General features: G+C 45.7%; 1 protein-coding gene, 1 long non-coding RNA gene and 1 pseudogene across 4 annotated transcripts in view; 1 reads left to right on the forward strand and 2 right to left on the reverse strand.

Annotated features, from left to right (window-relative positions):
* Positions 1-22,773, forward strand: part of Irak4 (interleukin-1 receptor-associated kinase 4) — a 27,036-nt gene extending 4,263 nt beyond the window's left edge. Inside the window, 11 exon segments of one of the 3 annotated variants that reach the window (NM_001106791.2) lie at positions 1,171-1,338; positions 4,311-4,456; positions 7,020-7,208; positions 7,858-8,018; positions 9,809-9,873; positions 11,558-11,672; positions 12,045-12,154; positions 16,485-16,668; positions 17,537-17,599; positions 20,523-20,681; positions 20,797-21,600. In NM_001106791.2, the coding sequence (NP_001100261.2) occupies positions 1,178-1,338; positions 4,311-4,456; positions 7,020-7,208; positions 7,858-8,018; positions 9,809-9,873; positions 11,558-11,672; positions 12,045-12,154; positions 16,485-16,668; positions 17,537-17,599; positions 20,523-20,681; positions 20,797-20,829 (1,386 nt within the window). In that variant the 5' untranslated portion in view covers positions 1,171-1,177 and the 3' untranslated portion in view covers positions 20,830-21,600. 3 annotated transcript variants of the gene reach the window in all.
* On the reverse strand, positions 6,335-6,939 carry Rpl18-ps11 (ribosomal protein L18, pseudogene 11; annotated as a pseudogene).
* Positions 19,722-23,814, reverse strand: part of LOC148004946 (uncharacterized) — an 8,620-nt gene continuing 4,527 nt past the window's right edge. The window contains exon 2 of the long non-coding RNA XR_015625915.1: positions 19,722-20,205. This is a non-coding gene — a long non-coding RNA (uncharacterized LOC148004946). The remainder of the gene's footprint in view (positions 20,206-23,814) is intronic.

Here is a 23,814-nt window from a genome sequence, read left to right on the forward strand (position 1 = left end):
TGGGAGGGCATGTTCCCATCAGTCTGTGCGGTAACCCAGAGCTGTGTTCAGCGTCTCCATATGCAAGGAACATCCAGAGATGTCTCTTAGCTGCTGCCCTCCAAGGTGGAATACTAGGAACCAGGAGGATCTAACAAATAAAAGTGCTATCAAGGGAGTAGCCACAGTATCGGGCTACGGATTCTGCCTTACAGAAAGCAGTAAATTGTGCAGGTCTCACAGGCTCAAACCAGTTCTTCTAGACCTCATAAACAGGAGGTAGGTAGGACAGTAGGACATGTCTTTTTTTTTTTTTTTTCCGGAGCTGGGGACCGAACCCAGGGCCTTGTGCTTCCTAGGCAAGCGCTCTACCACTGAGCTAAATCCCCAACCCCAGGACATGTCTTTTAATGCTATAAAAATTAGCTTCTTTTTTTGACTTTTACCACAGATTGTTGGGTAAAAATCTTTAACAGTAGGTGCTGCAGAGATACATCAGTGGTAAGCACTCTTGGCACTGTGCAGAGGACACAGGTTCAGGTCCCAGCACCCACATAGTGGCTCAAAATCGTGAACTCTAGTTCCAGAAGATCTGGCGCCCTCCTCTGACCTCTGCAGGCACCAGAAGGGCACATGGTGCACAGACATACACACATGTAAAATACTCATAGACATGAAATGAAATAAGTACACCATTGAAAGCATTTTCATAATAAGTGAGTACTGATTGAAAAAAAAATAAACTCAAAGGTAAGTCTCTTGTTAATTTAATAGATTTGACTCCTGAACACCGTCCCAGGTCTCTCTCCAATAAGCACGCTGCTTTTTATAAATTTCACCTGAAAAATCCCAGCGTCAGAATGAAGTTTTCCAGTGTTTGTGGAGAGGAAAAGGAGAGTCCTGGAGGGTGATTAGATGCCCTTCAATGGGAGGGGGTCAGAGTGAGAGCTCTGTGCTCAGATGGTCAGATGCCAGCATCTCATGCAGTACAGCAATCAAGGTATGGTGGGTAGCTTCTAGATGGGTTTCTCTATGTAGCCCTGTCCTGGAACTCACTCTGTAGCCGAGACTGGCCTCGAACTCAGAACTCAAAGATCCACCTGCCTCCCCGAGTGCCGGCATTAAATGCATGCGCCACAACCACCGGGCTGGCTTGTTGTAGAGTTGTGATAGGAATTTTTCATATTCCAGGTAGAAGATGAGCAAGCCTTTGACACCGTCAACGTACGTACGCAGCCTCAATGTTGGAATCCTCAGGAAGCTGTCGGATTTTATTGATCCCCAAGAAGGCTGGAAGAAACTAGCAGTAGCTATTAAAAAGCCATCGGGTGATGACAGATACAATCAGTTCCATATAAGGTAACGTGGCGTTTATTTTCCCTTTTTAAATCTTTCCCATCGCAGCGGGCATGACTGCTGTCTAACGTGACAGTTTAGAAGGCGAACCTACCTTTCTATCATGGCGGTGGTGTTGGTTAATATATGATGTTTTTGCATATAGAATTTTTGCTGGAATTAGCAGCATGTCAGAGCTAAAGTTGCGAGCCCACAGGTGTGTTTTGGAGCTAGAATCAAGCTCCCCACCTTTGCTCTGGTTCAGTTTGTTGGACTAAGAACAGTTTACCCTGCTTCGGGCTCTGCGTGTCCAAACTGAAGAGACAGAAGGCTATCATAAGAATCGAATGTGATTTTAGAGTCTAAACTTTGCAGTGTGTGAGCAAGAATGAGTGCCCAGACATCCTTACTCACCCAGGACTGTTGGATCTAAGATTTTCTAACTGCTTCCTGTCATCCCCGCTCTTAAATCTCTCCTCGATTTAGTGAAACACCAGTTCGGATTTTAATTTTGGGCTTTGTGTTTTCAGTAAAACTCAGTATCGAATTTTGCCTTGCATATCATGAAAAGATAAGTTCCTCCTAATTTTTTAATCAGTCTGGTGGGGACTCTAAAGCCTGGGATCCCATGTTGTCCTTCCAACAGATGTCTGCCCCCGCGAAGGCAAGCATCGTAAAGTACAAGGCGAAAGCTCGCCTTCAAACTTGAGAACCAGGTTCCCAAGGATAGTTTGTTGTTGGTTCCATTGAGACTGGAAGGGGGGCTTCTGCAGCAGTTATTCCAGAGAGAAGGGGCTCTTCTGAACTGAACGGTGCCAAAACACTGTGAGGATGCCAGAGATTATGCAGTTAGCAGCCACCAGTGAAGACTGGTTCCCACAAGACTCATCAGGCCCCAAAAGTTTCATACACAAATACTATTCGCATCAAGGAGAACATTAACTGTTGCCAGTGACAGGGTCTGCTGTAGCCAAGGCTGGCCTCAAACTTGCGAGGCTAGCCTAGGACAGTGGATCCCCGGGCATCTATCCTGTAAGTGCTAGTATGGTAGGTGTGCTCCAGCTTGAGAGGGGTACTTGACTTGTGAAGAAAGCTGAAAGCTGAAGCACATCCTGTTATCCAAGTGGTCAAACTCTGTGCCACCATTTTATGCCTCTGGGTGTGGTGTAGCAGGAAGAACGCATTACCTATCCTGTGTAGTTCCTACCCCCCCAAAAAAGTTAATTATGATCGAAATTACTAATTAAAAGTAGTCAGGTAACTGGAGATGGTGAGACACAGACAAGATAACTGGCCTGCGCCGTAGGGTGAGAGACAGACAGATGACAGACAGACAGACGAGGGAGTGGCGGTGAAAGAGCATTTGGAAGAGCACAGATGTGGCCAGATGTTACCATTTGACCAACTGGTAAACCTAGATGGAGAGTAAGCTGTTCGCTGTGCTATTCTCTCAAAAATTGTATTAAGTTTGAAATTTTTCCAAATAAAAGCTTTGGAAGAAAAACAAAGTGGGCTGTCATGGTTAAGTTTTCAGTGTTACTTTCTAAAGCTAACTTTAAACTTTAAAGAACCGAAATGTAAAAAAGATGATTGCCCTTCTATTTAATTAAATATGGTTAAGACCTACGCGCGTAGGCACATTCTGCTTCATCAAACAGGCTCCTGCATTTGAAACTATGTAGCTAGAAGACTGAATATGTAGTGTGAGGTGCATGTAAGACATTGCAATATAGCTAGGTGGTCTGAAAGTACACACTTTGGCCAGAAGAGCTCCGAATTCGGATCTGAACTTGAGTACATTTGAGTGCCCTCTGTGACTCACAGCTAAGCACTCCACCCATCCCAGCCTAGCAGTCTCACAGTAAACTAGTAACATTCGCAGACTGTCTCTACAGCTGGTTCTATCGTGTAGACCTCTGAGTAAATATTCAGGAAACATTTGGTAAATAATATTAACTGGTTGGTTTCAGTGGCATGAGTGTGTATGTTTGTGTGTGTGTGTGTGTGTGTGTGTGTGTGTGTGTGTGTGTGTGTTAAGTGTACATGCTTGTGGAGGCCAGAAGTCAGTATCAGGTGCTTTCCTTGTCTCACTTCATATTATTCTTTGAAACAGGATATCTCACAGAGCTTGGAGTTTACCAATTCGTCTAGACCAATGGTTGTAAAAGTAACTTTTATTTTCCAGATGTAATTGTCCTCTCAGAGGCTTAGTGCTGAAATGGCTCACCCTTTCTAGTTCTTTCTGAACTCTGGCTGGGTGGTTCAACTCAGCTGTTCTAAGTCCAAATTCCTCTCCAAGCTGACTGATTCAAACTGGCTTCTCTTGACTTCTGACTGAATTGCTCTGCATGGTCTCAAACTAACTCTGGCAATCTGTTCTAATCTCCTTGCTCCTTATCATGCTCTGGCTTTTTCTTCACCTATAACTTGTCTCTGTAAAACTGTCTCAGTAAAACTGCCTTGCCTCTCTTTCCTGTCTGTTCTCTGGAGAATTGGACGTATCCTATCTCTGACTCATTCTATCAGATTTTTCTCTGATTTGTCACTTTGTCTGCAACTCAAACATGAGTGCTTCCTTCTACAAACTAACTTTACCTTCATTGTCTTGGATTAAAGGTGTATATTAAGGGCATGTCAATATTCCAGCCAGAGGAATTAAAACTATGTACTCTTGCAGGAGGGATTAATGGCATGGTGTACTAAGGGCATGTCTGTATTGCAGGCAGATCACACGGGTGTATCGGTGTTTGAATGTGATCTCTTTCCAGAGCAGCCGCTGCTGCCATCGTTGTCGTCGTTGTCATCGTCATCATCGGCAGCTCCTTTTCTGCTGTCTTTGCTCCTTGTTGGTGTCTTTCCTGGCTCTCACAGTCCCTTTCCTTCCCTGTCCTTAGGAGGCCCTGTGGCATAGTCAGAAGCATATATGAGGTGCAGAGATCATCACCGATTTTCATATGAGCTCTCCTCATGTATTAGCCTTATTTCTTGCTTTTCAGGAGATTCGAAGCCCTACTTCAGACTGGAAAGAGCCCCACTTGTGAACTGCTGTTTGACTGGGGCACCACGAACTGCACAGTGGGCGACCTTGTGGATCTTCTGATCCAGATTGAGCTGTTTGCCCCTGCCACTCTCCTGCTGCCAGGTAAATGGGTGTGTCCAGAGCATGAACAGCTGCCTGGAGTGACGAATGGCAGACACAGAATCGTTTTACCATTTCGTGTCATGCACAAACCAGACATTTGAGTCTGTTCCTCCTGCCAGCTCTCCCTAGCTTTTAACATTCCGGATACCTCATACTGTGGACCATGCTGCTCAGGTGATAGACGCTCAAGGATTAGCCTGACCCCATCAAAGTCAGGTGGGAGGGTATTTAAAGGGATGCAGAACACAGCCTGTAAGGATTTATTCTTTGGAGAGGTGTCTCTCTCTCCACTCCATTCAGCTTCACCTTGACAAGACTCTCTTCATGGCTTCCTTACACTGCATCCCAGTGTGTTAGGATGGTTCTTCCCTCCTCATTACCTCACTGCTTTCTCCCTCTGACACACCGGTGGATCTCAACCATTACTGTGTGAAGAGTCTCCTAAAGTTCTTGTGGAGATTCCTGGACTCGGTGCCACACATCCTTAATGGGAGCCACAGCACTGAGTTTGATATCTAAGATGTTCTTTGTTCTCCCCCCACCTCTTTGTATGTGTTTGTGTGTCAGTGTGTGTGTGTGTGCCAGTGTGTGTGTCTGGGTGTGGCCTGTGTGTGTCAGTGTGTCAGTATGTGTGTCAATGTGTGTGTGAGTGTGTATGTGTCAGTGTCAGTGTCAGTGTGTGTTTGTGTGTTAGTGTGTCAGTGTAGGTGTGTGTCAGTGTGTATGTATGTCTGGGTGTGATTGTGTGTGTGTGTGCCTGTGTGTCAGTGTGTGTGCATTTGTGTGTGTGCCTGTATGTGTCAGTGTATGTATTTATGTGCATGTCTGTGTCAGTGTATGTGTTTTGGTGTGTGGCTGTGTCACTATGTGTGTGTTAGTATGTGTGTCCATGTGTGTCAGTGAATGTGTATGTCAGTGTGTGTCACTGTGTCTGGATGTGTTTGTGTGTGTGCCTATATGTGTGTCAGTGTGTGTGTGTGTATCAGTGTGCCTGTGTCAGTGTGTGTGTGTCTATCAGTGTGTGGATGTGTCAGTGTCTCAGTGTATGTGTTTGTGTCTGTGTCAGTGTGTCCATGTCAGCGTGTGTGTTTGTGTGTATCTGTGTGTCTGTGTCAGAGTGTGTGTATCAGTATGTCAGTGTGTGTGTTTGTGTGTTTGTCAGTGTGTGTGTCAGTGTGTGTGTGTCTGTGTCAGAATGTGTGTCAGTGTGTGTTCATGAGACATTATCTCATGTAGCCCAGACCGACCTTGAACTTACTATGTAGTCAAGACCAAAGTTGAACTTGCTCCTCTTGCCTCCTCCAGAGTGCTGGGTTTACAGGTGGGCACCGCCATGCCTGCTGGTTCTCTACTCTTACATGAGCAGTGTCCCCTAATTCCCTAATGGCCCTGAACCACTCTTGTAAACAATGTCACTCTGTCTATTCATTTTTATCACAGCCCACAGCATCTTACTGAGGTATCTTCCTGTGTTTCGTGAGGATGTAGGGCCAATGTCTGGAAGCTGTCTATGAGTTCTTCTTTGTCATAGTTATGGCAACATGACCACGGCGACTCATATAAGGGAAAAACATTTAATTGGTGCCAGCTTACAGTTTCAAGAGTTTAGCCCATTATCATCATGGCTGGAAGCACGGTGACACACAGGTAGATGAAATCCTGGAGAGGTAGCTGAGCATTCTACATCCAGACCAGCTGGCAGAGAGAGAGAAATTGGGCCTGGCTTGAGCATCTGAGACCTCAAAGCCCGCCCCCAGTGACACACTTCCTCCAGGAAGGCCACACCTACTCATAGCACCACTCCCCGAGCCTATGGAGGCCATTTCTCATTCAAACCACGACACTGTCTTTTCACACAACTTCTTCTTCTTCTTTTTTTTAACATCCAAAGCTTTTTTATTAACAGTAAGAGCCAGGGTTAGTTTTTGTAGCCTCGGCTGGTCCTTCGGCCTCTGGCACGCTCGAACTTCCGGCTCTCGGAAGGAACATAGGGTTTGGTGTGGCCGTGTGGAGTTCCTGGGGCCTTGCCAAAGTGCTGGTACACCTCTCAGCCCTTCTGAGGACCAGACAGGAGCACAGTGCCTCGGCCCTTGGGAGACTCCAGGGCCAGCTGGTCGAAGGTCAGGATCTTACCCCCAGCCTTGAGGATCCGACTTCAGGCCTGGCTGCTCCCCCTCAGTGCACACACCTTCAGCCTGGGCACTTCCAGAATCCACACATCCTGTGACCGTCCCCACAACCACCGCAGTTTTGTTCTCCCAGCCAGGAAGCTTCATCTTCTGGATCATTCAGGACAGGGACAGAGGTGGCCGGTTAGTGCGGCTCATAAATAACCTTTTCAGCACAACCCGATTGAAGGTGGAATTGGTCCGTCTGTCCAGAAACCTGTACAGCTTGGCCAGCAGCCGCAGGTAGATGTCCTGGCTCTTGGGCTCCTTGCGCCAAACCTTTCGGTCCTTGTGGGAGCGAATGTCAACACCCATGACAGTGTCTCCCGCTCGGCCAGGTCCAGCTTCATACAACTTACTCACGCAGAAACTAATCCTGTCTTCTTGTTCGACAGATGCTGTTCCCCAAGCTGTCCACAGCCTACCTCCTAGAGAAGCAGCCACAGTGGCGCAGGCACACAGGCCCTGCCAGGAAAAGAACAGGACAACCGTAATGCCTGCGCCTGCGCAGAAGCTAGAACCCAGCTGTGAGCTGCCCGACTCCTCCAGTCCAGGCCATCAAAGTGTAGAATTTAGCGACACTCGTACGTAACACTGCCTGTTCCTTTCCACTGGTGGGTCTGCCACTGCCATGATTTAAAGTTAGCCTCTCTCTGTCTGCACAGCGGGCGGTGGCGCACTGGCAGCATCCTTCGATGTTTGCTCTCACTTAAGTTTATCACGTACTGTCTTCCTTGCATCCGTTGCTGTTCCTCCAGTAACTTGAGGCAACGGGACATGCGTGCAGGCACAACTGAGAAAGGAGACAAGGCGGTGTGGTGCTGTGCACCTGTGCTCCCCACACTTGGAAGGCAGAGGCTGGGAGGTCAGGAGTGTGAGGACAGCTTTGTCTGGACAGCAAATTCAAGGCCAACCTGGTCTATATGATACCGTGTCCCAAAACTAAATACATAAATAAGACAATTTTTAGATGTCACTAGTGCTTTGGGGGAATAGCGTGGACTTAGTCAAATAAGCATTTTAGGTAGGGGTCGAGTGTTTGATACAGAATCACCAAGGGTAATTGCCATAATGATGGTTACAGTCCGCATTTCATGTGAGCATGAGTATGTGTGTCTGTGTATGCGTATATATGTGTGCATGTGTGTGAAATCGTCACATTGGGAAAATGTCAGCTATTAAAGCCACGTTTCCTCACGCAAGCACCCTTTCCTTGTTGTGTCGATGCCGCAGGATTTCACAGTTTCTCATTTTATGAACTGAAGAGCATCACGAATGACTTCGACGAGCGACCTGTGTCTATCGGGGGCAACCGAATGGGAGAGGGGGGATTTGGAGTGGTGTACAAAGGCTGTGTGAACAACACAACCGTAGCGGTGAAGAAGCTTGGAGCAGTAAGTCGTCTCCCCCACCCCCCAGAACGAGCTGCCGGCCACCCTCACGGGACTCGTTGCCCCGGTGATGACTCTCTCCAAGTAGACCCATCCTAGGCTGGCGCCTCTCATCATGTAGGAATCTATGGAGGCTTCTGAAGCCTACCCCTAGAGAAGGGACACAGACACAGAATCTCGTCTGTGATGGTGACAGAGTCACAGGGTGAGGTTAAGAAACCTTCCACTACAATGGCTCATACATAGATTAAAAGTAAGATGGTGAGGAAATTGTATTGAATACTTTCGTATGACCTGCCCCATTTAGAAATAATGTTAGGTGCCACTGAGGTAGCTCAGTAGGTAAAGGCACTTGCCAGTGAGCCTGATAATCTGAGTTTGCTCCCTGGGACCCACAGGGTAGAAGAGGAGAATTGACTCCTATGCATTGTTGTTCAAGTGTGTGTGTGTGCACGTGCACACACACACACACACACACACTAAATAAATAAATGTAATTCAAAAATATATATGCATATACAATTACACACACACTAAATAAATGTAATTCAAAAATAGATATGCATATGCAGCTATACACACTACACACTAAATAAATGTAATTCACAAATATATATGCATATACAGTTACACACACACACACATATATATATGTATATATATATACATATATATATATATATATGAGACAGTGTTTTTCTGGGTAATTTTGTCTGTCCTGGAACTCGTTTTGAAGACCAGGCTGGCCTCGAACTCACAGAGATTCTCCTGCCTCTGACTCTGGAGTGGTGGGATTAAAGGTGTGCGCCACCATGCCTGGCAGAAATAATATATTTTTAAAATACATATTATGGGAAAAGGAGCTTCCTTGTCTGTCCTTGGTTCCCGTTTCTGTAAGGGATTTTACTTGTCATTTCTGATTAGCTGTATTATCAGTCTGTGGTTATATCTTTAATATGTCAATAGTGCGCCTGAGCAGACAGCATAGGCACCCCTTGTCAGTTCTGTTGCGGTGGCTTTCATAGGATTTGATCCTCTTTTTCCGCCCGCATCTGCTTTCATCTGGTTACACAGAATTCTTTTTAAAATTCCTCTGTGGTGAAGTTTTCTATTTCGTGGGAAGGGCAAGGCCCTCCTGGTCTGAATCTGGATGTTGGCAAACGGTTGTTGGCCTTTAGCTAAAACCAGTTTGTGTGAAAGGTCCCAACCTCTGTTTCCTCATCCCTGGTGACTGCAGCTGGAGTCCCCTGCTCCCCGAGAGACCCTTTACCAAGATTAACTCACCCGAGGTCTTGCTATGCATAACAAACACCTGAGTATCTGGGTTGCCCATGTGGCTCCATTTCGCCTGATCCCACCCTCACGTTACTTATGTCTGTCTGTCCTTCTCAATCTCCTGTAGCTCCCTATCAGATTGGACCAAGCATGCTGACCATGGCAAGACACTATTTCCGTTTCATTTACTGTACTCTTATTGAACCCCGGGCTTTGTATAGGTTGGGACAGCACTGACCACTGAGCTACACCCCAGCCCTCTTAATGTCTCACTCGGAGCAAAGATCAAGTTGCAGAGGGCACCCTTGAACACACTCTGTGAGCCAGGCAGGCCACGAACTTAACGTTCTCGGGCCTCAGCCTCCCACATACGTGGGACTACACTTCCACACTACAAGACCCGGTTCGCCATGTGGTTTTGAAGTAAGCAAGTCAGCCGAGGACTCTCACTCTCTCAAACCCCCTTCCAGTCACGAGGCTGTCGTACCGTGTAATAATATATACTTTTATCTCCACAGATGGTGGAAATCAGTACTGAAGAACTAAAGCAACAGTTTGACCAAGAAATTAAAGTAATGGCCAAGTAAGTGTTGATTTTCCAGTGCGGTCTGGGGCGAGATGACGGCATAGGGCAAGGGACCTGGCTTCTCCATAAAGTGCAGACTGACGTGTGTAAAGGGTTGAGACAAACACTGTCGATTCTTCATGACCACACATTCTCACACGCCTGCACATTGAGGGCAGTCAGGGTTTTAAATCACAACAGAGTTACACAGGATTCCAAGCGTTTCCCATTCTCAGGGTTCCCGTCCCAAGAATTCCTGACAGATATGAGGTAGTGATTTAAGAAAAAGGAAAACCTATTTATAAATCCAAGACTGATGGCACACTCCCGTAATCCCGGTACTTGGGAGGTTGCGGTAGGAGGGTGGTGAGTTCAAGGATACCCTGTGCTGTGTTGCAAATTACCAGACAGGCTGAACTATGCAGGAAGACCCTGTCTCAAAAATAAATAAATAAATAAATAAATAAAATTATTTATAAAATGGCAGCCCCTCAGAGAAGCTAAAACCCACAGAAACCTACGGAAATGCCATATGTGAAAACATTGAGAGTATATTGATGCAGAGTGACCGAATCCAGGTTTCTTCCGACTCTCCACAGTAGGGATACAGGTGAAGGTTAATGAAATGAAACAAGTGGGCCTCCACCTACTTTATAGATAATAGAAACTCAACAACTACTATTTCTACTTTTTAAAATGCAAATTCGGGCAGGAGAGGTGGCTCAGTGGTTAAGAGCACTGACTGCTCTGCCAGAAGTCGTGAGTGAGTTCAATTCCCAACAACCACATGGTGGCTCACAATCATCTGTAATGGGATCTGATGTCCTCTTCGGATGTGTCTGAAGACAGCTACAGTGTGCTTATATATAATAAATAAATATATCCTTTTTTTTAAAAAAAATGCAAATTCAGTGGAAACAATTTATCAATTTATTTACACCGCTGAGGGTATTCCTTTTATACAAGGGTATACAGAATTATAGATGGCTTGAAATGAGGAAAATGAGTAATGGGACATCTCTCGTGTGCCATGTGTGCTTCAGGTATTCATTAATTCTCGAAGCATCTATGTTGCGTGGTCCTGTTACACGGTACCAAGTTCTGTATGCAGGGAAGCCTGAAGCTGAGGTTGTCATCATGCCATGCGCCACATGTCCAGAAGGTGGCAGCACTGTGCTTTCGGATGAGGCCTGCGGCTTTGTTACTCCGTGGCTTTTGTACTCATTTCTCTCAAGTGTACAAAAAATAAAAAATAAAAAGCAACCTAGATTGGGGACAAGTATGTGATTAAAAATCATAAATAATGAAGTTAAATATGGGTGAAGGTCGTTCCTACAAAGCAGTGCCTCTGGTCTGTTACGTTACAAAGTTTCCAGATCTTGCAAATGCCCTGGGCAAAGATGGGCATCAGCCTTCCTCGTCCTGAACTAACCCGTCTCAGGTTCCACTGATCTGATCAAGCCCTATCTACAGAACTGGGAACCGTTTGTTTCTGTCGTGGGCCGGTGTCACAGAAACCAGACCATTTTACAGGAAAGAACCAACAATTCCAAGGAGCATGTTAGCAGGTTGCGAGCATGCACCATATTGTTATACGATGTACCTGTGAATAGATACATAGATGCAGGCAGGCGTCTCCTAGATCTTCCCACTAAAACTCTTACTTATTATGACAGTTGCACCACTCTGTCTCTTGTCACAGGTGTCAGCACGAAAACCTGGTGGAGCTGCTGGGCTTCTCGAGCGACAGTGACAACCTGTGCTTAGTGTATGCTTACATGCCCAATGGTTCCTTGCTAGACAGACTGTCCTGCCTGGTAAGTCCCTTGTGACCCACTGTCTCACTCTCTGTTCCTGTATCGGATTGCTAATGATCACATCCGGTCGGGACTTAAACCACATTAAATTAGCATTTCCTCGTCTCTGCAAAACGACGTAGTCCGAGTGTTGACCGGTATTGCCCACTTAAGATGCAGACGCGCCGGTCAAGGCTGGATGTGAAGGACATTCTGGCATGTTTCTATATTCAAGCAAGGTGTGCAGAGTCCATCTGATCTTAATTTGGGGTTCTTTCCCTTAGCAAACTTTTAAAAATTGTAACCCTAAATGCTTAGTCATGCAGCCCTTTCATCGGTTGCCCCCCCAAATAATTTTGTAATGTGTTTCCTCTGGACCTTTTTATTCCCAAGGACGGAACGCCACCACTTTCCTGGCACATGAGATGCAAGATTGCTCGGGGTGCAGCAAACGGCATCCGTTTTTTGCATGAAAATCATCATATTCACAGAGATATTAAAAGGTAAGTCTACCGCCAGCAATGCCGGGAGGCCGTCTTTAAAGAATAATCTTCTCTTTCTTTCGTTTGCTCTTTGTCTGTGTGTCTGGATTTGCAGCGGCTGAAGGGTTCCCCCATCACTGGAAAACCCTCAGCGCGGCAGACACCTATGATCCCCAGTGTTGGGAGAGCATCATGACCTGCCTTTCCTGAATCACCTTCAGCCTCCGTGGATACTTTTAGTCCTCCCCACTCTTGTTATTTACCTATGTGTTAGGCGCTGTGCATGATCAGGTTAGCAGGTGTAGCTCAGAACAGAGTTCAGCGTCAGTCAGATGATCTCGAAAACAACCAGAGTTTCAAGTGTTATGTAGCGCTCGCTCAGTGTTGGTATGAAGAAGGGTTTTTGGAAGGAGCGATGTTTAAGCTGAGACCTGAACCATGAGCAGGAAATAAGAAAGCAGTTGGAGGGTTGCTGTGTCGAAAGTAAGAACATTCTGGAAAGAATAAGTGTATAGGGTGGACTACCGTTCATATAAGAAGGAATATGAAGGGCTGGAGAGACGGCTCAGTGGTTAAGAGCACTGACTGCTCTTCCAGAGGTCCTGAGTTCAAATCCCAGCAACCACATGGTGGCTCACAACCATCTGTAATGGGATCTGGTGCCCTCTTCTGGTGTGTTTGAAGACAGCTACAGTGTACTCACATATGAGAGAGAGAGAGAGAATATGAATATGAAGGCATGATGAGTCACCGTCACCGAAAGTGAAATGATTACAATGTGACTGGTGTGTTGGGTAGGAGGCATGAGAGGAATTTAAAAAGATGACTGGGACCCTGGTCCTATAGTGCCTAGCCAACCAAGGCAAGGGTAGGATCGTAAATGTAACTGGTTGCTGTTGAAAGCTGTATGACAACAGCCCAGTATTCAAGTTTGGTGAGTCCCTTCTAGAGTGGAGCAGTTTAAAATGGTTGATTTAAAAGTGATTAGTTAGATTGCTATAGACATCTTGGTAGACAGAGTTCACATGAGCAGAATCGGGCAGAGAGGAACAATGAAGATATCTTAGCTGTAGAGGGTCCAGGAAAGGGGGGGGGGGTTCGGTAAGGACCTGTGAACTTACAGCATCCACAGCTGTGTTCTGGGAATGACTGTGGCATGACTCACTTGAATAGAAAGGACTGGAAGGGGTCTAGCCTGGGGTGTGCTTAGGAGAGGTACACATGCTAAGTTTGAAATTCTTTTGAGGCACGGACGTATAGAGGCTTAGCAGACAGCATGATATATACGTTCTGAGCTGAACATAGAAATGTGTATTTATACACTTGTATAAATGTGTATATACACTTGTACGGTCCTGATGCTTGAAGGGCTATCGTGCAGTCAAGGAAAGATTCAGCCTAAGGGCCCAGGATTAAATCCCAAGGGCTCCTAAGACATAATCCCCAAACAAAGGGGAGCAACAGTCTCCAAAAGACACCTAATAGGTTATACGAACCCAGAGGTAGATGAAAGCCTGCATGTGGAGAGTTGGGAGTGTACTGTCTCCAAAATAAAGTAAAAGTTTGCCAAGACGGGTGACAGAAGAAAGTTAACCCATTGGGTCAGTGGTGACTTTACGGAGAACCGTTTCCAGTTAGGAACGGAGTTAGAAGCCGGGCCGTATGGAGGAGAGAGTGGAAGGAAGAAACCTAGGAGGGAAACATAAACAGGCATTTGGTGCTATTATCTGATGTTGTGACACCTGAAGCAGATATGTTTAGAAAACCTTTAGGATGGCCAAGGCCAGTGAGTGCTTACAGAGCCATAAGAAAGATCTAAAGATAAGAGGAAAAGGTTTCAGTGGAGAAGAACTAGACAATCCATAAACTAAGGTGTTGGAGAAGAGAGGGCTGGTTCGGAGGCTAGCCCGTCTCTGTGTCTTACGTAGTGGGAAATCGCCCAAGGTCTTCCGCTCTTCCTGTGTATTCTATGTCGTGCCATTGCGAGGTTTGCTGGGTGTGCCTAAAAATTCTGCACTTCCCATCTACTCCCAAGATTCTAGACTTCTGTTAACTTGATCAACTTTACTCCAAGCCCCCCATCTCGATAGAATGAGTTTGTACTAGGCCTCAGCCATTCACGACCACACGGCCAGGTTAACATCCTAAGAGGCATATTTGATAACATCAGTCACCTGTTGAGATAAATATTGTGACATCCCGGCGGCAGGTTCAATGCCCCCCTCCGTGCTTATGTTCCTGAATGAAAGACACACACACTGCCTTTATATGTTAATACGCCTTACACAGCTCAATAGCTGGGCCACTGCCTAACCTCCACATGGTTAATCCCAAGTTATTACTCACTAATTCTATGTTCTACCTTGGCTGATCTAGACCCAGAGGACTGCCCCACTGGGCCACACTCTGGGCTGAGCTCTCCCAGCTCCTTCGCAAGGTGGCCAGGCCTCTCTGTCTTGCAGTCTTCTCAGGCATGGCAACTCTCCTCTCCTCCACTCTCCGGGCATGGGATCCCCTCCTTCTCTCCCTCCTCCTGGTCCCAAGCATAGGAATCCTAAAATCCCGCCTCTGTCTGCCCTGCCCAGCTATTGGCTGTTGGCATCTTTGTTTACCAATCAGAACCCACTGGGGGCAGGTATCCAGAAGCTACTGCAGACACTCTCATACAAACAGTTTTGGGGGATCATTTTATAATTCGTAATACAAGCAGCTACAGTCGCCCAGTGTAAACTGAAGCGTGTCCCAGCGCTCTGTATAAAGTCCAGATTCTCTCTGTGTGGTCCATGGTTTCTTGAGTGACCGTGGACACCGCATAGCCAAATGCCTTTCTTCCCTCCTAGAACCATCCACTTCAGTCTAATAACTCTTTCAGGATAAGCATGCTTCTCACCTGCTCTTCAGAACCCTTCTTGAGTCACCTGATCAGAACCATCCTCTCAGCCTTCGGCACTGAACATTACTATCATGTGATCTTCGTTGTTTTTTTTTTATAAATTGTTCCTATGCCCCTGTCACAAACAGGTGTGTGGCTCCCCCTCCCTCTCCCATGTTAAGTATTCAAGTTAAATACTAAAAACTACAGGAACCCTCGGGAAGAAAATACATATAAGTGAATGCATGCGGTAAATGGATGAAGATCTTTTAGCTCTGTAGTCTTTAAGATTCCAGGGAGTACGGTGTGGCGTGAAAGCATGTTTCTTTTATCCTAACATTCCCGGGGCAGATGCAGGCAGACCTCTGTGAGTTCAAGGTCAGCCTGGTCTACATAGTGAGTTCCAGAGCTGTCTCAAAAATTTGTGTGTGTGTGTGTGTGTGTGTGTGTGTGTGTGCGCGCGCGCGCGCGCGCGCGCGTGCGTGTGCACACCCATCTCAGAAGGTACAAAGGAAGGACAGGTGAAAGATATAAAAATGGCAGTGGTTTGGTTAAAAATTTGTTCCTAAACGCACTGAGAATCATTAGGAAAGGAGTCAAGAAGTTACCTTTGACTTATCTCAAACCCTGACACAGGAAGACAAATATCACATGTTCTCACTCATTTCTAGAAACTTATCTCAGAGGACTTTGGAACGCAGGAATGTTTGACAGGGAGGTCAGGAGGGGCGCCAGAAACGTCATTAAACAAGGTTGAGCCATGGCTTCTGAGTCCTCCTCAGCTCAGTAGAACTATAGGCTAAGACAGCCTGTGAGAGCTCTGTGTGTGGCCGTGAGAGAGAACACAGAATCCCAGCACATCAAAATGGCTGTGACTGTAGGGGCTGATGAGCTTCCAAGCCCCATGTGACTCTTGGATGCTGTGGACAAGACTGAGCTGTCATGATGTACTACGTAAGGCATGCAAATATACCCCATTGGAAAGTTATTCCCCAAAAATGGTGCCTTTGACTTAGGAATGTAGCTCGGTAGTAAAACCATTGTCCAGCTTCAGTGAAGTTATGGGGTACTTAGCCACCAGAACCACTTAAAAAAAGTTTTAAAGAGAAAAGCGCCATTTGGAAGGCTTTGTGTGCTATTACTAGTAAAGAGCTGTCTGTGATGTAAATACACCTCCCTTAAGAGGAAATTTTATTTTGTTTTTATTCCCTCAAACACCTCTCTCCAAGATACAGAAAGGAAAGCAATTATTTTTCTCTTGCTGTCATCTGAATAATTGACTGATTTAAGTATATTTCAGTCTGCTCTTCTGCACATATATAATGACACGCAATGTGTCTGCCTGTGTGTGTGTGTGTGTGTGTATGTGTGTGAGTGTGTGTGTGTGTGTGTGTGTTACACATACCTCTTCCTAAGAACCTGTTGGACATCCTAGGTAAGAAGAATGTTTTCTACCTTCAAATTTAATTTATTTTCCAGTGCAAATATCTTACTAGACCAAGACTTTACTGCCAAAATATCTGACTTTGGGCTTGCACGGGCTTCCGCGAAGCTTGCACAAACGGTCATGACCAGCCGAATTGTGGGCACAACGGCTTATATGGCACCTGAAGCTTTGCGAGGAGAAATAACACCCAAATCTGACATCTACAGCTTCGGTGTGGTACGTGATCCCCGTCTTTGTTGCTTTGCGTGTATTTCTACAGTGTGTGTAGGTGTCCATGCCGCAGCATTCGCACAAGGGCCTGAGGGTAGCTTTCGGGAGCCAGTTCTCTCCTTCCACCCCGTTGCTTCCAGAGATCAGATGCAGGTTGCCAGGCTCGGTGGCAAGTGCCTTTACCTTGCTAAGCCATCTTTCCAACCAACGATCGTTCTTTTTAAACCGTGAATTAAGTTAGAATATTTTAGTGCGTGTCTCTTTTTTCCCCCTCTCTTATATAAATTGTATAAACTATTCACGTTAGCCTCTAGTTACACCAGAAAGTTTACGAGCGATTCCCAATATGTAAAAAGTTTGAGTTGATTTCTTTTTAACAACTGCAAGAAAACAGTGTCTCACCCGTGAATCCAAATGAAACTTAAACTGAGCCAGTGCACAGTTAATCGTGTCACATAACTCTTTTCTCTTCCCCTTTCTGTCATTTTATAATCTAACAGCCGGAGGCAGAGAATTGAGGGTAAGATCACTGAAGCTGTGTCTTCGTCGTCGTCTTAGTTCTCCAAATGGGTCTCATTTATGGGACCTTCACTCCACCACAATGCTAAGGCACAGTGTTGCAAAAGTGTGGCTACTAGTTAGAGAACGAGAATCTCCTGAAGGCCCTGTAAGACACAACCCTGGGAACTCCCAGAACAGATGTTGAGTAGAACTTCCGTGACCCTATGACCCATCACTATCTGTGCTCCAGGTCGCTGGTTAGCACAAGAAAGCCTCGCTTGGGAGGTTCAAGTCCCTGCGTTCAGTCCCTGCTCCTTTTCATTTTGACTTGGTGTCCCCAGTGTTCTGCTAATGGATCCCTTTGCCCTCCTAGGTTTTATTGGAGCTGATAACCGGACTTGCGGCTGTGGATGAAAACCGCGAACCTCAACTACTAGTTAGTAGCTTACTCCTTTTTGTCAGTCTGCTCTCTTGCCTTTAGGGTCTTTGATGTGGGTAAATCTGGCACATAGAAACGGCATTTCCTGACATAATACTGCCTGTGTGTACTCACACTGACAGAACACAATGTATTCCCAATCATGGGTTTGCCTTTGCCTAAAATTAAATGTGTGTGTGTGTGTGTGTGTGTGTGTGTGTGTGATACAATTTATTTATTATATGTAAATACACTGTAGCTGTCTTCAGAATGGCAGTAAAAGCTCTTTATTTCAACATGGGGAGTATATTTGCAAAGTTAAAATGCTTCCCTCCTGCCCCCCCTCCCTAGCCTTACAATTTTTATATTGAACATTTGATTGATAATTCATAAGTAGATGAGCTAAATGGTAAGTAAACTATGAATAAATTATGCTATGTCACATATATATCTTAAAAATATCTAAAGATACATATCATATATAAATGTTTCTCAAAATTAACAACTATATTCCTCTTATTCTTATTTACTTCTAGGCCCTAATAGAGCAGAACAGTATGAACAGTTCGGACAGTAGATATACACTAGATCGTGCCCCAGAATTAGGGTAGACCATCAGGAGGCTTGACTGCCTTGTTCAGTCTTGGCACCAGGGCTGGAGAGATGGCTCAGCAGTCAGGAGCTCACGGGGCTTTACCAGAGTTCAGAGTTTAGTTCCCAGCATACACGTTAGGTGCCTCGTAACTGCCCGTCACCCCAGCTCCAGGGGCTGACGCCTCTGACCTCCACAGGCACCCACACACACAGATAGAAACAAACAATTAAAACAGAACTTCGAAATGACAGCAAAAGTCTTCATGCCAGCACTAATCCGAGTAAACCGTAGTGTGCGAGACTATTACAAATGTCCACCATAAAACGGAGACATCCACGGTCTGCTGGGAGTGTAATGTTAAAATAGCGTATGTAGGGCTGGAGAGAAGGCTCAGCGGTTAAGAGCACTGACTGCTCTTCCAGAGGTCCTGAGTTCAACTCCCAGCAACCACATGGTAGCTACAACCATCTGTAATAGGATCCGATGCCCTCTTCTGGTGTGCCTGAAGACAGCTACAGTGTACTCATATAATAATAAATAAATCTTTAAAAAATATCGTATGTAATATAGTTACTTTGGAAGATGTTTATGAGGATATCCTAACGGCATTCAAATTTATCAAATGGCTCTTGCCCAGTTTGCACAAGTCCCTCCACTGCATCCCTACTACCAAAAAAGTAAAACAAACAAAGCCTTGCAGGACAAGGAGAGAGAGACGGGGTTGGGGTGATAACCCGTGCCTCACCAAGCCCGGCTTCTGTTTCAGGCAAGCTTGCCTATGGAAAGGCGTGCCTACATACACCTAGATCTTTCTCCCCTTCAGAATGTGCAAAAGCCACCACTTTGGCTCGGTGAGAATGAAATACAGGGTCTCTATGACTCACAAGTTTGCACAGCATCCTTTAGTAGCGAAAGTGTAAAACTCAGGAACCATTAAACCTTTGAGTGCAGTATGGCTAGAAAGCCCTAAGATTGTAACATGAATACAGAAAAGAGTTGTCTGTCAGGGAGCCTTTTCACCATTACCTGTGTGGTTCCACAATCCATCTCTTTTGGAAGACTTTTGGAATGTTAAGCACCACCCCTTACCCATAATCCTTTCATTCAATACAAGTTTCTTTGAGCTACTACAAAATAGACCACGAACCGGGTCTCTTAAAAATAAAAGAAATATAGTCTCTTGGTAGAAGCTGGAAGTCTGAAGTCAAAGTTTGGGAAGATCATGAGCCCTTTGAAAGTACAGGAGAGACTACTCCCTGCCTCTTACAGGTTCTAGTGGCTTCTTGTGGCTTTGGCTTATAGACCTGTCACTGTGGTCTCTGGTGGTCAAATTTTCTCCTGGGTCTTTCTCTCGTGTGTGTGTGTGTGTGTGTGTGTGTGTGTGTGTGTGTGTGCGCGTGTGCGTGTGCGTGTGTGTGTGTGTGTGTATACATATATATGTATGTGTATATACATACACTTGGCATTGAAGTTAGAGCATGCATACTTGATTAACCCAGTTAATGTTTTATGACACTGATAAAACACCATGATCCAGGCAACATATAGAAACAAGAAAGAAAAAAACGGTGTATTGGGACTTACAGTTCCAGAATCTTTTATGGCAGGGGGCTGTGGTAGCAAGTGGCGGGCATGGCTGCAGGAACAGGAAGCCAATATCTTGCATCTTAAACCACACACATAAAACAGATTAACCGGGAACCGATTGAGCTCCCAAAGCCCGCCCCCTAGTGACGTACTTCCTCCATCAAGGCCACACCTCCCAAGCTTCTCAGCACCACCAATAGAAAACCAAAAGAGCTTAAGGGAACATTCCGTTCAAAGAGCTGCACTCAAGATGACCTCCCATTTCAGAGGTCTACAGAGATCATTTTCTTTCCACACGAGGTCACATTTATGGACTCCAGGAACCAGGACGCAGACATACACAGATCCATGTTTCTACCATCTCCTCCTCATTCGTCTCCCAATCTCCCGGTCCTTCTTTTCGATTCATCAGTCTGAGTCCCTGATGATAAGGACAGGGTGCCTGGAACCAGAAGGCAGAATTCTATTATCAGACATACATCAAGAAACTGATGACTCTGAGCTGGCAAAGGCTGCCAACAAGAATAGGATTAGTTAGCTCATCCCAGAAAGACAAGAATTATAAACCACATGCGAATAAAGCTAGTAACCCCGTAATGGGCGCCTATGTATACGTTTCTTTATGTAACATCTGACCCGTACGGCTCCAATTCCTAATGAGGTTACAAAAAATACTGAGATGAGTCGAAATAATTTAAATGTATATTCCAATTTCTTTAACTTTGAAGCATTTAACCGAGTTTTTATATCGTTTTCAAGCTGGATATTAAAGAAGAGATTGAAGACGAGGAGAAGACGATCGAAGATTACACAGACGAGAAGATGAGCGATGCGGACCCTGCGTCGGTCGAGGCGATGTACTCTGTTGCTAGCCAGTGTCTGCACGAGAAGAAAAACAGACGGCCAGACATTGCAAAGGTATTCCTTCCGCAGCCACGTCCACAGTGAGGGGTGTGGCGCGCTATCCTTTACTAAGTATCCATTTCAAGGCATCTGGGTAACCTGGTTCTTTTGTTCTCTTTCTCTTTGAAAGGTTCAACAGCTGCTACAAGAGACCTCTGCATAAAACTAATGAAGTAAACATAGACGTTTTTACTTCGTGGTCCTGGAGACCGGAAAAGCACTTTGACACTGAGCTGCATCACTTGCCTGTTGTTTGCGTTTGTTTTTGTTTTTCCTGAACGTGCTTTGTCTTTAACAAGGCAGCATGGTGCGATGTACTGGTTAGTTGATGAATGTGTCGGCCTGGGGCAGAAGTGGCGGTTGCATGGTAGCACTTGGCCCCGCCCACTTAGTACGGAGCTCATTTCAACATTACCAGTGTACAGTGAACTAAAGATTCAGGAAATCAGCCCTGTGCTTTACAGAGATCCTAGGGTTACTGGGGAGTGGAGGAGGTGAGGTAAGACAGGGTTTCTCTGTGTACCCCTGAATGTCCTGGAACTTGCTCTGTAGACCAGGCTGGCCTTGAACTCAGCAATCTGCCTGCCTCTGCCTACTTCATGTTGGGATTGAAGGTGTGTGCCACCACCTTCCAGCTGGGGATCGAGGTTTGAAGCTCAGCAAACCCCACTAGTAATTTCCTGCAAAGCTTTGGACCAGCTCTTAGCTACCATAAGCCTTAGTTTTGGCTTTTGTTTTTTGTTATGAACTCTGTGCTCCTGTAAATAACTCCTCACCTATGTCCCTGTAAGGAACCTCTCCCCACAGTCCCTATAACCCCAACTAAACTCGTTGGTTCAACCATGTAGACTTGGGTGGAATCTACTCTTCAGTCTGTTACCGGGGTCCTATTTTGAATGAATAGATGTTTGCTTATCTCCCCCAGAAACATTCACATACTTGGTACTCTATGTGGGGCATGACAGAACCAATGGTGAGTTGGGAAGGGGTATTCGCGTTGTCTCTGCAATGGACGATAAGACATGAAACTGAGGCCGAGCTGTCTGAGGGTGGAGCAATTAAGGGGGCATTTCAGACATCACTCTTCCCCATGTGGCAGGAACAGTAGACCCCCCCCCCCCCCGCTGTTATGTACCTCTCTAATGAAGGGAGTCCGCTGTTCTGTACCCCAGTCCTGGAAGGCAGCATATATGGGATGGGGTCCTAAGCACCCTGTGGCATCAGTAAGACATGCCACTAAAGCTGAGCTGTCTGTCCAGCTTGCCTGTCTAAGAAGGGAATTACAAGGAGAAAAAGGTGGAGATGGCTGTGTGTCCTCTGCACCCTCCCCTGAATTGGCAGGAAAGAGAGGAAAAATATAAGAATGAGTTTGGTGACACATGCCTTTCATTCCCAACACTTGGGAGGCAGATCCAGACAGATCTCTGTGAATTTGAGGCCAGCTAGGGCAACATCATCTCTCTCTCTCTCTCTCTCTCTCTCTCTCTCTCTAACTATCCCTCTCTCCCTTTCTAACTCTTGCTTTCTCATTCTCTCCCTCCCCCCTCTCTAACTTTCATTCTCTAACTCTTTCTCTCTCTAACTCTCGCTCTCTCACTCTCTCTCCTCACTCTCTCAAAAAAGTGGTATAGTGATACAGTATGATAAAAACAAAAACAGAAAACCTCTTACATTCAAGAAAGATCGGAGCTTTTGCTAGACCTCATAGCCAGTTAATAATGTGCCTTGAGGTCAGGTAAGACTGATATCCTACTGTGTGCTCAGTCTATTTGTTTAACCAGCCTTTAAGAGAACAGTGTAGTAACCAACCTTACTTGCCTCGGATTCCCAGCCAAAGCTAATGAGCAGCTCGAATCTCCTCTCTGTCCTACCACCCCCTGATCCTAGAGTGATTCGTGTGCTTTCTGTGTGTGTTAGGATAATCATTTGCTGAAAACAGTGAATACAGGTTAAAAGCAACCTTACAAAATGAACACCCACAGCCACTGAAGACGACACATGGGTATTGCTCAACAAACAGTGGTGTATGTAAAACCGTTTGTATCTGACTCCGCAGGGGTCAACTGGAGTCCGTGACTTAATCCCTTGTAAAACTCTGTTAACGATTTCTGCAAAGTCCTCATTCCTTCCCCCCATGTGATGTTTTCCATGCTTTTCAGCGTTGGTTAGGGACACACAGACACATAGACACACAAACAGATATACAGACATAGGACAGGACAACAGCATTTAGGCAGACACTGAGTCAGACTCATACAACAGGCAGACCGGGATGATGGAAGAGACAAGACAGCAAAGTGTAGAGCTGACATCTGGGCTCACCGTGGTTAAAGGACACCGAAGGGAAGTGCTGTGTTGATTTCTGTCCTTCATGCAATACCAACACGTTATTGGAAACTGAGTTTATCATTAGCCCATTCTACCCGACACAAGATGGAATGCTAGCTGCCTGTGACTGGGAGTAGAAGACTTAAAGAAAGTAAATGTTATGTGCATGCTAAGTAGTCCTCTTTGGGATCCCCAATCTTGGAATTGACAGGAAGAACTTGACATAGAGGAGGAAGAGGAGGAGGGGGAGGAGGAGGAGGAGGAGGAGGAATGGAAGAAATCCCTCAGGCACAATCTTTGATACAGAGGAAGGAAAAACATCCACAGTGCATGGGGACCTTGAGAATGACCCAGTAGTCTGCAATATTGTGCAACTAAACTCCATGAATCGGGAGATACTTTTAAATGAGGAATTAACCACATCCTTGCTCACAAAACTGTAGGACAAGGGTGCAAGTGGAACCAGCCTGGTGTTGTGGAAGGGCAGAAACTAACATAGCCCATCCAGCCCTGCTTATGACAAAAGTTACATACTCTGAGACAAAGTGAGGGAGATCACGCTCTGATTGGTGGCTCACAGGAGCTATCACAGATGCATAGTTTTCTCCAGCTTAGGGTCCCCTGACTAGGAACTAGAGGACAGTAGAGGAAGGATAGATGTTCTGGAAATAATCAGGCATGAGAGGGGCAGTGTCGTACACACAGTTCATTGTATCAGAAAGGACCAGGACAGTTAAGAAATTCAACGGTTATCTTGGGATTAGTGCCGGCTCTCATGAGTCCACTGAGCTCGTTACGGAGGATGGGCTTTATTAGAAAA

This window comes from Rattus norvegicus, chromosome 7, assembly GCF_021556685.1.
Source record: "Rattus norvegicus strain SHRSP/BbbUtx chromosome 7, alternate assembly SHRSP_T2T, whole genome shotgun sequence".
Taxonomy (NCBI): domain Eukaryota; kingdom Metazoa; phylum Chordata; class Mammalia; order Rodentia; family Muridae; genus Rattus; species Rattus norvegicus.